We start from the raw sequence: 14,009 nt of genomic DNA, 5'->3' as shown, positions 1-14,009 counted from the left end.
GGTCAGAGGTTGAGTGTCTGCAGTTGTGAACACCGAATGCTCCTGTGTTGTGATGGGATTCCATTATCAGACCAGGCCAGATTCAGGAACTTGGTTTCATTTGACTTTTCTCTCTGCCTCCTCCAGCTCACAAGGAACCAGGAAAAGCCAGGGCCAACAGCCTTGTGTCTCTGGGAAGCCAGAGGACCTCTGGGCTCTTCCACAAGCAGGTGACAGTTGCCAGACAAGCCAGTCTTCCTGGAAGTCCACAGGTCCTCAGGAACCCTCTGCTCCGCCAGAGAAGGGTGGGCTGCTACGACGCCAACGATGGCAGCGATGAGGAAGAGTTCAGCAGAGAAGGTGACTGCGTTTCCCTCCCAGGATCCCTGCCAGGTCCCAGCAGGCCTCTGACAGAAGACCACTCTAAGCATGCCTTGGTGACGTCTCCCAAGATCACGGATGTCAACAAGCAAGAGGAGCAACGCCAGAAAACACAGGTCAGCAAGGCCTCCTCAGTGCCCCTCCTGGGCAGCTCGTTGTACTTGGAGGAGAGTGTTCCAGAGGGTATGGTGGATGCTGCTTCCCAGGCAACCAGCCTGCTGGGTTCTGCAGAGGTCCCAAGGAATAGCCCTGGAGGCTCAGGAAGAAAGGAACTGTCAGGATCCAGAAGTTCACCCAAATTGGAATACAAAGTCCATATAGATACCCAGAGTGTGAAGAGCACAGAGAACCCTATTCCCCCCCAGAAGAGTGAAAACCTGATGTCCAGGCACAAACCAGTGGCCAGGGTCAGCCCACACTGCAAGAGGCCCGAGGCAGAGTCCAGCTGCTCAGAGACAGAGTCCCTGACTGACAAGGCTGATGGACCATGTGGTCAGGATGTAAAAATCCAGGCCACTGCCTTCAAAGAGACTGTCACTGGTCTTCTACCAGATGGAACTGCCAAGGAGGTAACTGACTTTCTCTTGGTTACTTTGAATCTAAGTGAATATTGTGTGACTGAATAGGGGCTCTGTTGGTAAGCACAGGGAAATCCACCTCAACAAAAAGGATGCTGGTCTGGGGTGTAGCTCAGTAGTAGAGCACTCGCCTTGCATGTGTGAGGCACTGCGTTCGATTCTCAGCACCACATAAAAGTAAATCAATAGAATAAAGGTATTGTGTCCATCTACAACTAAAGTAAATATTAAAAAAAAAAAAAGATGTTGACAGGAGAAATATCTTTCGGGAGAGTCATTCATTTAATGGGAGCCTATTAGCATATTGGTAGGTCATCAGTCCTGAGGTCATTCAGCTAAAAGCGATTGCTCCCTTACCTGTACACAGGGCCTCTAGTGGAGGATGGAAAGGCAGTATGGTGTGGGTGGAGCAAAGCCCTGGGCCTGGTACCAACTGCTCCACTGACTAATTGGTATAAGTTGAGTGACTACTTAGGCAAGTTACTGAGTCTTTTTATTGGGGTGGGGGGGCGGTGGGGGGTGGTTACCGGGGATTGAAATCAGGGGCAATCAACCATTAGCCACATCCCCAGCCCTATTTTGTATTTTACTTAGAGACAGGGTCTCACTGAGTTGCTTAGCACCTCGCTTTTGCTGAGGCTGGCTTTCAACTCACGATTTTCCTGCCTCAGCTTCCCAAGCCGCTGGGATTACAGGGTTATTGAGCCTTTTTGAGCCTCCATTCTGGCTGTAAAACAGGGCTGGTGCTGTCTGCCTGGTCAGGTCGGAGTTGGGGGAGCCACCAAATCTATGTTCGAGGGGATTCTCTTCCACTGATAAGGTTATGAGTGGTCCTTACTATAGCTTGATTATTATTATGTCACGTGAATAAGGGGGGTTATAATCATTTAGAAATTTATAATGCACCCACATTAGATGCAAGTTAATTTTTTGTTACTACTTGGTTAGAATTATCAAATTGTTCATTTTTTTATATTTTGATATATACCTCTTCTTTAACAAGGAGAGAGGAATTAATGTTGTTTATTAATCTGCTCAACATAAATAATTTCTCTTTATCTCTGAGCAAACAACCTGAGGTGACTTAATCAGGCCATATTTGAAGATGTTAATTGGCTTATGTAAAAATACATGTAAATAGATCCAGAAATGAAAAATCAAAAACACTATATGAGATCAGAAGTCCTTTTTTCCAACCCTATTTAAAACAAAAACAAAAACTGGGTGTCATGGCACATGCCTGTAATCCCAAAGACTTGAAACGTGGAGGCAGGAGGATTGTAGGTTCAAAGCCAGCTTCAGCAACTTAGCGGGGCCCTAAGCACTTAGTGAGACCCTGCCATAAAATTAAAAATGAAAAGGGCTGGGGATCTAGTTCAGTGGTTAAGCACCCCTGGGTTAAATCCCCAGCCTCAAAAGTAAAATAAATTAAAAGTAGAAATATACATCTTTTTTTCCCCTCAAATTATATCTTACCTCTAACCAGCATGAGTTTTGGTTTTTTTCTTTTTCCAACCTATATTTTATAAAATAATGTTTAAACAATGGGTATGTTCCATTTTTTTCAAAAAGTATCATAATCAGTTTTGGATAACTATAGAACACCAGATCAGGATTTTTATTCATAATGATGTCTATCTATTAAAAATAGGAGCCTTTTGTACTTTTGAAATTATATTCTCAATAAGAACTTTTGAGCAGCATTTAAAACTGATGCAAAAGAATTTTTCTCACAAAACTTTTTGTTCCAAAATTTAATTTAATGATATACAAAAAAAATAGAATGCATTGCTCTGAAGTATCCTCAAATATTGGAAGTTGAAAGCAAAGCCAGGGGGCTGGAGTTGTGGCTCAGTGGTCGAGCGCTTGCCTCACATGTGCGAGACACTGGATTCGATTCTCAGCACCACATATAAATAAATGAATAAAACAAAGGTCCATCAATGTCTAAAAAATATTTTTAAAAAATCAAAACCAGAGAAAAGCTTTGATGAGTAGGTTTTCTATTGCTTTTATTTAATTCTTTTTATTCAGGCAAAATGTACATAATGTAAAATTAACCATTTTAAAGTACACAGTTCAATGGCCGTGGGTGCATGTGACGGCCACCTCTGTCCCATTCCAAAACTCTGCCACTGCTTTTACCTTACACTTACCTTACCTTACTGAACCTGAATGGAGTTAAATGCTAGGAAGGTTCCCCTCCCCTGGTAATTGACATTTTAAAAAATGAATTTTTACAAGAGTTGCTCGGACACACTGTACCTCTCACTTCTCTTCTTTGCCGCCACCCTTGGGCCACTTTCTGACTCAAATTCAGTAGATAAATTCCAAATAAATCCGATTTAACTTTCTAATAAGTTCAAAAAATAATTTTTTTTTCCTCAACGAAGAGTAGGATAGAAGAAAGCAGGATAAAGTCATTGACACTTGGCCTGAGAGAAATCTTAAAATATTAAATGTCAGTTTCATTTAGCCAGATTTGTCGTTTCCCTCACTACTAAGCTAAGGAATTGACTTTACAGTCTTGGAAATCTCTAAATAGTATTATAATAATACTGCCTTCCATCTCGGGAGCCTTTTATATGCCATTTTATAGCTATTCTCACTTAAGCATCTTTTATTTAAAACCCCATTGTGAGGGCTGAGGCTGTGGCTCAGAGGCAGAGCACCTGCCTCACATGTGTGAGGCCCTGGGTTCAATCCTCGGCACCACATAAAAATAAACAATGGCATTCTGTCCATCCACAACTACAAAAAAATAAAAAATTAAAAAAACCTCCATAGTGAGACTTATCATTCCCATTTTAAAGCTGAGGAAACTGGGTCTTGGGTCAGAGGAACAAGACCACGCTCCTTTCAGGTCCAGATCTCCTGGCTCCTACTCCAGCCTCTTCTGACTTTTCTCAAACCACTCTCCTCTGCTCTGTATGATGTTGTCTTATGATGCAGAAAACCTGAAAGCCATCAGCAGTGACTTGTGGTTGTAATTGTACCAGGAACCTCTGGGGAAGCTGACCCCTGGGGATGGATGTGTCCCGATTGACTGTGGGCCAGCCAGTATTCTGTGTCACCCTGACCCCGGACATCTCACAGAGAACCCACCCGAAGCTGCACCAGAGTGGGGGCAACAGCCTGTGACTGGTGAGATTAATTTATCATTTGTTAAATTTAAAAGTAGCAAGGCACACACCCTAATAAAAGTATTACAAGTGGATAATTTTGAGGAGGGAAAAACTTCTTATGCGAATTTATGATGTTTAAATGCTGCCTTCACTTAACAATTTGACTAGACCATTGTGTCTAACTTTATACCTTTTTTTTTTTTGGTATTGACGATTGAACTCAGGGGCACTTGGCCACTGAGCCACATCCCCAGCCCTGTTTTATATTTATTTGGAGACAGGGTCTCACTGAGTTGTTTAGCGCCTCACGTTTGCTGAGCCTGGCTTTGAACTCAAGATCCTCCTGCCTCAGCCTCCCAAGCCGCTGGGATTCTAACTTCATAGTTTTAATTCCATGTCGATGGCATCCATTTTCAGGCATCAGTACTATTTTCCCAAAAATGTGTCACAAATGAGACATGAGATAAAACACAAGGATTTTCCACCCTTCAGAATCTCAACACACTGCTTATGTGAAATCAAGTGCACTGAGAATGGCGACAAAAACCTCCACCAGGGAAAGTAAAAAAAAACAAATATTGGAAAAAGTGTTGATGAGAGATGGAGTGATGTTGTGGAAGCAGAAATCATGTCAAAATCAATGTGACCACCTAGCATCTTGTAGTCATCCAGAATAATGTTGCAGAATGAGATGTTTCTAGTCAGGCTGAATTTCAATAACTTGTCAGCCTTTTTAGTGGAAGTTGCAAATTTGTCTTCTAAACTTGCACTTTGGTGGGGACACTTTTCTCAGTGGCTGAGAACCGCTGGAGGGCCTCTGAAGTGCTGGCAATCCCTCTGCAGCTGCCACCAGAGAGTCTTTGCCTATTGCAGTTCCTGCTCTCTGGTGAGCAACTATGGCAGAAGAGGGACATGAGAAGCCCCACTTGGTAGGGCTGTCCTTATAAATAAAAAATTTGGAAACTCAGAATATCCTCCCGATATTTTGATGGCCACTCACAGAAAAAATACAGGTCCCTGATGCTTTGTGATCTGTGGCTCTTTGTCCTCCTGTGGATGAGGCTGTTACCCTGGTTTCTGTTCTTTACGGTTCACACTCACTCACTGACCCAATGTGAACAACCAATTTTATTAACAGCCTGACTTTTGCAAAGTGTGTTAGCTTTAAGGGGTTTTATTTGAGGGAAGATAAGTTATATGGAGGAAGCCCTCGGGGTCACCTTTCAAAAGAATGCTTGATCTGAGGCCAGCATCAACCACCCATTTGAAGAGTGAATATTCTATAAAAGGATCCTCTGGAAGTTTCCTTGGAAGGGACATTTGCTCTGGAATTGAAGGGGAGGGGCAACAAAGGGGCATTTTTTTAATCACCAGCCTAATGCAGAAATCCTCTCCTTTCTCTTTCCACATGAGGACGTTTTCCTTAATTCTGTGCGTTTGTGACTTAAATAAGTGGGTGTTTGCATGTAAATTTCTCCTGGGTTATATTCCATGTAGAGAGACATCAAGCCTACCCCTCCCCACTTCCCCCCCACAGAAGAACTGCCTTCCCCGTGTGTTACAGCTTCTGACCCTTCCCACTGCAGGTGTGTGGGTGCTCGCCTGTCTCCCCCTCTCTGGACTCCCTAGAGATGATGAGCCCTGAGAAAGGAGCAACTTGTCTCCTGGGCATTCACTGAGCAACCAGTTAACACTGTGCCAGGAACCGATACTTAGTATTTGTGCTATGTTCAATTAACATATAATTCATGATACCCATTATCACCCAATTCTTAAATGTCAGGGTCCTCATTATGAGGACTGACTGTTGAGTTATAGTGACACCCTGGCACCCTCTAGGCTTTTGGGGTGTATGAGAAGTATTACACATTTTACCTGGTCCCAAGCCAGACTTGATGGTACACACTGCTAATCCCAGCTGCTCAAGAGGCTGAGGCAGGAAGGATCGCAAGCTTGAGGCCAACCTGGGCAACTTATCAAGACCTTGTCTCCATGTCTCTTTTAGAGGGGAGGCAGGGAGGTACCAGGGGTTGAACTCAGGGACACTCAGCCACTGAGTGTCCAGCCCATTTTTGTATTTTCTTTAGAGATAGGGTCTCATTGAGTTGCTTAGTGCCTCACTTTTTGCTGAGGCTGGCTTTGAATTCGTGATCCTCCTGCCTCAGCCTCTTGAGCCACTGGGATTACAGGTGTGCACCACCACACCTAGCTCCATATCTCTTAATAAAATAAAAAAGGTCTGGGAATGTAGGTCAGTAACAGATCACATGCTTATCATGTGTGAAGCCTTGGGTTCAATTCCCAGCATGGCAAAATAAAAACAAATAAATAGATAGATAGATAGATAGCATCATCCCTACAATTTTATCAGAGCTTCTGAATCCTTTTTGTGGATTTCTATTTCTCCTTCCTAGTCAAAAAGTTGGTCCTGCCGAGAAATTGACTGTTAATCAAAGCTTTCTTTCTTCTCATTTGATTATAAGTAGCTTAGCTACTTTTCAATATGTAGGAAGAATATTCTTCAAAATATATTATTTTTTTATGTAAAGATCCCAGAATGCTTAACTGATAAAGAAGGAACACCTTACCTTTTTTTCTTTTAATCCTTTTTAAGATTCCAAAACAATGTACGTGCAGCATGATAGTGAAGCCTGTGGCACCACCTGCAGGCTCCCTGGGTTCAAGTCCAAGCTTCAAAGTTTGACCAGGGAATTGACCCTGGGCAAGTCACTCATATCCTAGGTTGCCCACCCCATGGTTTTAGGGGTGTTTTTTTTGTTTTGTTTTGTTTTTTGGAGGAATCAATGAAGTTTTTCACAGATAACACTTGGAGGCCTGTCTAGTATACAATATACACTCAATAAATTTTATGCACATGATTTTTCTAAGGAAAAATACACATATTTCACTGCCTAGAATATAATATACATGCAGTTGGATACATGCATGTACACAGACATGCAAACAACACGATTTTTCGAAGAAACTTTCTAGAAAGGAATAAAGATCCACTTGCTATTGTACACAGGAGTGATCGGCCAACCAAGCAAATGTACCGGTGGGGAGGTCTGACGTTGAGCCCAGGCAGATGGAACTGACCCCTAGTGGGTAGCTCTTAGAAACCAGGAGGAAGAGGCAGCCCAAAGCAGTGTGGGGAGTGTAGAAGTCCTTGTTTGCCACTAAATTTTTAAATAACTCTCATGAAATGCATACATGATTATTATTTTTAAAAACTGAGAAAATAATAGTTAATAGAGAAATTGTTAGCATAAAAATCATCTAAGCCCCAGGGTGGGGAAAAAACTCTATTAACATTTTGCTATACATCTTTTTTTTTTTTTTTTAACGTATGCTGCTAGTATGGAACTCAGGTCCTCATACACTCTGGTCAAGTGCCCTACCACTGAACTATGTCCCCAGCCCACTATCTAGTCTTTTAGTCCTGTTGTGCATACATGAGTATGTGTAAAATATATCACTCACAGTCCTATGCTGTTTCTTGGGAGGGGGGGGACAAAGTACTCCAGTGTTCACCTGTACCTAACAACCTTTTTTTGCCTCAGACAGAAGATAATTGAGCAGTCTGCTGGGGTGACAAGACTGATCCTAAGCCTGTGTGATCAATACAGTCCCCTGCAGCCTGTCCCATGCCCTAGCCCCTCCACAGCAGCACAAATGCAGCCTTCTTGAGTGAGGAAGCTACACTGATGTCCCCAAGTCCTTCCACACTACAAACCATGAGTGACAGCTCCTGGGCCTTTGTCCCAGGGCTGTGCCCATTACTAGGCATTTGGGGAGTTTCCAAATGAAGCATTATTTTGGAAGATGATATAAGGCTGCCTGCACGTAACTTAATCTCCCTCAAATAAAACCCTTCAAGATTCACACTTTGCTATTGCACAACTTGCCTGGGAGGGGTGTATTCAGTGAGTGAATCTGAAATTGAAAACTCAATCTGCTCCTCTTGTCTCATTGCTCCCTGTATTTGGTGTTAGTAAAAGCAGGAAAATTATGCTTTGGGAGTCCAGGAAAGGCTGAGCAGAGAACACCACTGGATCTGGCTCTCTGAAGGGCCCTGGCCTCCCCAGAGGATCCAGGAATCTCGGTGCCTGTCTCAGAGATCCATACTTGCTATTGCCACATGCTGTCAACACAGAGGCCACAGGGTTAGGGTTCAGTCTACAGCGTGGCTGTAGATCCAGTTACATCACCTGTGAACTGTGACCTTTGACATGCTGCTGAACCACTCAGCAGCTCCATCTTCGTCTGCCCAGGGCCGATGGTCACAGGGCATTCCCCACAGTGTTGGGAGGAAAACTAAGTGCCTGAGGGAGTCTTAGCATGGTGCCGACCTTCATTACTGGAAAAACTCGTAGTGCTAAGTCCTAACAATTACTTCATAATTATTCACAAAGGAACTTCAGGAGGGGGGAGAGCGTAGTTAGGATGATTTTATGTGAGAGATGAGGGATGAATGTGACATTTGGGGTAGATGACTGTTCTCAAACCAAGAGCATTCATGTGACTGAGCTTTGCACTCCGACCTATGACCCCAAGAAAACTGCTAATCCTGGTTCTTTTTTATGCCAATCTCCCCACCAACCCCGTTGCCAGGTGCTATGTACCAGAGGTGGATAGATTAGCCCAAGAGTATGCAGGGCTTTCCAAGGAGCCACCTGCAGGATAGAGTGGGTCTTGAAACATGTCCCATGAGTGACTTAAGTACCCCGTTTCCTGCCACCATGAGCGTCCATGCTTTCTTACCTCTGTGCTTTCATTCCGTTGCCTTTCTCACCTTCCTTCCCATCGCTGTGCCCAAACTGTCCTCGTGAGCACCCCTCCAGCCCCTACCCGCTCCGTGGAGGCTTCCTGCAATAGCTCAGCCTTCTAGCCCCACTGTGCTGAGCCTCAAGACATGCCAAGGCCCCAAGTAGACGTAGCCCTGAGTCCCATCCACAGCATCTGTCTCTGGGTAGCATCTCTTAAGCTAAAAGGAGGCCTCTAAATTCAGAGATTAGACTTTCTTATGCTGTACCCTGTCCCTCCCGTCTCACAGCCTGAGGGACAACCCTCACCTGATGGGCCAGATGCTGGGACTGGGTGAGATGCGAGGCTCTGCCGAGTCCACCCCAAATCTCAGGCATCGCACAGAACAACCGCTCCACTCCTCCTGAGCTTCTGCTGTCAAAGAGCAGATGGTGTAAAGAAACCCAAGGATTTCTGGTGTCCCCCGTCCTCAGAAATCACCAAGAAAGAGAAAAATGGGCAGGCTCACACGCTCATTCTGCCAGCTCGTCTGAGTTATTTTGGGGCCGCTGAAGCAGTGTGGTGTTTGCTGGATGTGAGCGCTCTGTAATTTGAGAGACAAAAACAGACAGACAAGAAGGCCCACGTGTAGGCTGTGGAATGTCCTCCTAAAAAAAAAGAAAGAAAAGAAAAAAAGGCTGAGATTGTTTATGGTTCTCTTTTCATTGCAAGGGCTTCTGTTTTCCTCCCTTTGCCCCTTCATCTTCTCTACCACTCCACTTTTTGTTCTCCACACAGGACCAAACAGCCCTCCGGCCCTGCTCCCTTCCCCAGGAAAGGAGGCCACCCATCCTGATCTCAGCAAGACCTCCACGGATGCATGGCAAGTCAGCAGGCCTGAGAAGGCTGGCCAGCCTGTGTTGCCCAGGCTCGTGGAGCCTGAGGCCCAGGGCAGATCTGCTGTGATGGTCCCCCACGAGTGCAGCACACCCCCAGAGGAGAAGGCAGTGACCCCTCCTGACTTCAGCAAGACTCTGGCCAGCTGCCACGGCACCACCAGAAAGGCAGCTGCCCCCAGAGTTGTGGGACCTGGGGCCGAGGAAGCAACACCAGCCAGTGCCCTCCTGCCACAAGACCTCATATCCCAGGAGCAGAGTCGAGGAACTCCAGCCACCCACTGCAAGGGCTCCAAATCCTCAGAAGACCAAGCCCCTGAGACCCCCCAGGAGGCCACTCTGCTTGAGGTCACAGATGCTGTGTCTGCAAGGGTGTCACGGGCCAGCCCCTCCCTGCCAGTGCCCTCTGACAAGACCAGCGACACGTGTGATGGGGTCTCTGGGCACTGCTGCCCACTGGGGAGCAGAGAGAGCCTGGTGACAGACATTGACAGATTCATCAAGGAGTCAGAGGCTTCTGAAGTGAGGCCTCAGTCTTCTCAGAAAGGGGGAGGCAGGGGTCACCAAGGCAGTTCTCAGGTTATGCTGCAGGCAGGAGCTGGAGGTGGCAGTTCCCAGCATGCTCTTCCAGTCACAGGTGACCAGACATCCTCCCCCAGGAAGGCCTTGGCCACTGCTTCCCCAACAGCCCCACTGTGGGCCTCCCAGCCTTCAGTTTTAGATTCCATTAATCCCAATAAACATTTTACTGTGAACAAAAACTTTCTGAGCAACTACTCTAGAAATTTTAGCAGCTTTCATGAAGACAGTAACTCCCTGTCAGGCCTGGGCGACAGTACAGAGCCATCTCTCTCCTCCATGTATGGAGATGCCGAGGACTCCTCTTCCGACTCCGAGTCACTCACTGAAGCCCCACAAGCTTCCACCAGGGACAGCTGGTCACAGCCTCGTTCTCATGGGTCTTCTCCCAAGGAAGATCCTACGGAGTCTGAGGAGGAACAAATTGAAATTTGTTCCACGAATGGTCACCCCAATCCACCCTCGACGACTCCCGCTCAGGCTGCACCCTGCCCGGCGTTAGCCAAAGTTCTGCCGTTGAAGCACAGTGCGCTGAGCGAGTCCCTGGGAGACCCCTGCGAGACAGCGTCCTTCTTGCCAGGAGCCTCCTGCACTTCCAGCCCAAACTCTCCCCAGATGTTTTCACTCCTGGATCTGAGGGCTCAGGAGCAGGAAACTCCTGCGGAGATGAGCATTTCACAGAGTCACAGGACTCTGTGTGCAGAAGAAACTATGGAAGTGAACGGCCAACCTTCTAAAGTTGTGAGGCACGACCCACCAGTCACGCTCGGCTCCCCTCACGTGGTGAATGGTCTGGGACATGACTGGCTGGATGACAAAAACCCAGACAGACAAGAAACAAAGGCAGACACCACTGAAAACGTGTACCCCTTCAGTGTGGACATCCCAAAGAACGGAGAGTCTGTTTTGGCAGACCTACACATCTCGGAGAGTCAAGACCTGGATGACTTGCTGCAGAAACGAAAAATGATCTCCAGGAGGCCCATCATGGCCTGGTTTAAAGAAATAAATAAAAATAGCCAAGGTTCACACGGACAGAGCAAACCAGAGAAGGACTACTCCACCATGCCAGCCAGAAGTCCCGACTCCAAAATTCAGATGTTGAGCTCAAACCACAAAAAGGGGGTTGCCATACCTAATAGCCCTCCTCCGCTCAAAATCAATCTTGAAAATAAAGATTCAACTAAAAAGGGTTCGGTGGAAACACTTTTAAGTAACTGTCAGAAACCCAAGTGCGGCCCGAAGCTGAGGAGACTCAGCATCAAAAGCAAAAGCAAAGTCTGCTCTGAGGCCCCTGCTGCTAATCCTGCTAAGGCTGGTGGGGCAGACCACAGGAAATCCTTAATTTCACCCCAGACCTCCCACAGAATGCTTTCCAAGGGAGCGTCACACCGGTTTCACATAGCTGACCAAGAAGAACATGACAAAAACACCACAGACACCCCCCAGGCTCCCCAGTGTGTGCTGGAGAGCAGGCCACCACTGGCTGCCTCCGGGTCACTGAAGGCCTCCGCATCAGACACGAGCATCAGCACATTCATTTCCCCCCTGACCTCCCCAAAGACGCTTCCTGAACAAAGCACGTATAACCGGTTCCACGCGGCTATCCACTCAGAATCCACCAGAGGTTGCCCAGCGACCCCCAGATCTCCCAGGTGTGGACCAGAGGGCAAGGCACCCTGTGCTGTCTCTGGGCTGGTGAGTCCCGCAGCGTCCAGGAGCAGTGTGTCCCTGGCAGGGGTCAGACAGAGTGAGCCACGCACATCCAGTCAGATGGTCTCAGTGTCAGATGCAGCCCAACCCAGGGGGACCAGTGAAAAAGGAAGCAAGAGAATTGCTAGTGATCCCCTGGAAAGAACAAACCAGCTGAAAATAGTTGAGATTTCTTCTGAAAGAATGCCAAAGAATGCATGTGGTGACAAGCCTGCTGAAAGTGACAGACAGGGAGGGTTCTTGGCCCAGGGCAACTGTCAGGAGAAGAGTAAAATCAGATTCCACCAGTCAGTGGAATCATCCCCAAATCATCCATCCTCACTCGTGCCTCCTGCCCCCCAGGTGGAGCAGGAAATGCAACGATCCTTCAGTGTGGCCAAACTGGCTTCCTCCTCCTCCCCTCAACTGCCTGCTAAAAAGGCAGATCCCTCCCAGGGAAGATCAAGCCTGATGTCAGACTCCCTCCGGATGCCCAAGAATGACATACCAATGGCCCCTGCTGGGGAAGACCATCCCTACTTCACCCCAAGGCCAGCCACCAGGACCTACTCCATGCCAGCCCAGTTCTCAAGCCATTTCGGACGGGAGAGTCACTCCCCGCACAGCCCTGGTCGCTCCCCTAGGAATGGCCAGGTCCCTGTAACTAGCACGGGTCTCCCTGAGGCAAAGGCATCCAAAGGCAGTATTCTCAGCCTGGCCAATGGACAGGCTGTATATAGTGTCAAGCCTTTGCAGGAAATGTCAAAGAATGTCCCAACCATAGAGGAAGGCGACATCACCGCAGTCCAGGAGACAAGCTGCCTTGTCACAGACAAAATCAAAGTCACCAGGAGGCATTACTACTATGAGCAGAACTGGCCCCATGAATCTACCTCATTTTTCTCTGTGAAACAGAGGATCAAGTCTTTTGAGAACCTGGCCAATTCTGACCGGCCCACCACCAAGTCCGGGGCATCCCCATTTTTGTCTGTAAGCTCCAAGCCTCCCATTGGCAGGCGGTCATCTGGCAGCATCACTTCAGGGAGCCTTGGCTACCCAAGTGATGCAGCAGCGAGGTCACTGAGACGCAGCTTGAGTTCCTGCAGCGAAAGCCAAAGTGAATCCGGTGCTCTTCTCCCACCGATGACCAAGTCGCCGTCTAGCATGACTTTGATTGTCTCCCGGCAGAATGCACCAGAGACCAGGAACAAGGTTCCAGATTCAGACCAAAAGAAATCGCTTGTTCCTCTGGGAATCCCCACCCCAACCGTGACTCCAGCCTCTCCCATCAAGAAGAACAAGTCCTCGGTGCGCCACGCCCAGCCCTCCCCTGTGTCCCGCTCTAAGCTGCAGGAACTGAGAGCCTTGAGCATGCCCGACCTTGACAAGCTCTGCAGCAGCGAGGACTACCCCGCAGGGCCCTCCGCCATGCTCTTCAAAACCCAGCTAGAGATCATCCCCAGGAGGTCGCTGGGCTCCCCCAGTGGCTCCCCAACTGCAGGCCTTCCTGGCCTTGATGGACCGGCCACCCTTTCATGTCCGGGGAAGGGTGGAAACAGGGCCTGTCCAGGAAGAAGCAGTCCTACAGCCAGTGAGCCTGCAGCACCCAGTTCAGCCAACGAGGTGGGTAAAACCACCCAGGACCTGCCTTCTGGAAAAAGCTGGTCAGTTAAGTAAGTATCTACCCTCCCTTTTGTTTAAATAAACTTACATTATTTTGGAATAGTTTTTAAGTTCATATGAAAGTTGCCAAGGTAGTACAGGAAGCTCCCATGTACCTCTCACCCAGCTCTAACTGTTGTTAACATCTCACATAACCACGGTCCATTTGTCGAAAGTAAGAAATTAACATTGAGCAATCCTATTAACCAAACTACAAAGTCTATTCAGATTCCGCTAAATAAATTCCACGAATGTCCCTTTTCTATTCCAGGATCCAATCCAGAGTACCACATTGCATTTAGCCTCCTCTGTTTTCAATATAGTTACGGGAAACAAGTGCCTGCAGGGAAGAGTTTGTCAAAATGCTGCCC

General features: G+C 47.2%; 1 protein-coding gene across 14 annotated transcripts in view; it reads left to right on the top strand.

Moving 5' to 3' along the window:
* Pdzd2 (PDZ domain containing 2) overlaps positions 1-14,009 on the top strand; it is a 365,774-nt gene that overhangs the window by 334,769 nt on the left and 16,996 nt on the right. For all 14 annotated transcript variants that reach the window (XM_058572097.1, XM_046422305.2, XM_058572096.1 and 11 more), the window contains 3 exons: positions 127-929; positions 3,938-4,082; positions 9,608-13,649. In XM_058572097.1, the coding sequence (XP_058428080.1) occupies positions 127-929; positions 3,938-4,082; positions 9,608-13,649 (4,990 nt within the window). The remainder of the gene's footprint in view (positions 1-126; positions 930-3,937; positions 4,083-9,607; positions 13,650-14,009) is intronic.

The sequence above is a fragment of the Marmota monax genome, unplaced genomic scaffold, assembly GCF_021218885.2.
Source record: "Marmota monax isolate L192 unplaced genomic scaffold, Marmota_monax_Labrador192_F-V1.1 WCK01_AAM20220418_F8-fsc00077, whole genome shotgun sequence".
Lineage (NCBI taxonomy): Eukaryota > Metazoa > Chordata > Mammalia > Rodentia > Sciuridae > Marmota > Marmota monax.
This window is presented reverse-complemented; position numbering and strand designations above follow the sequence as displayed.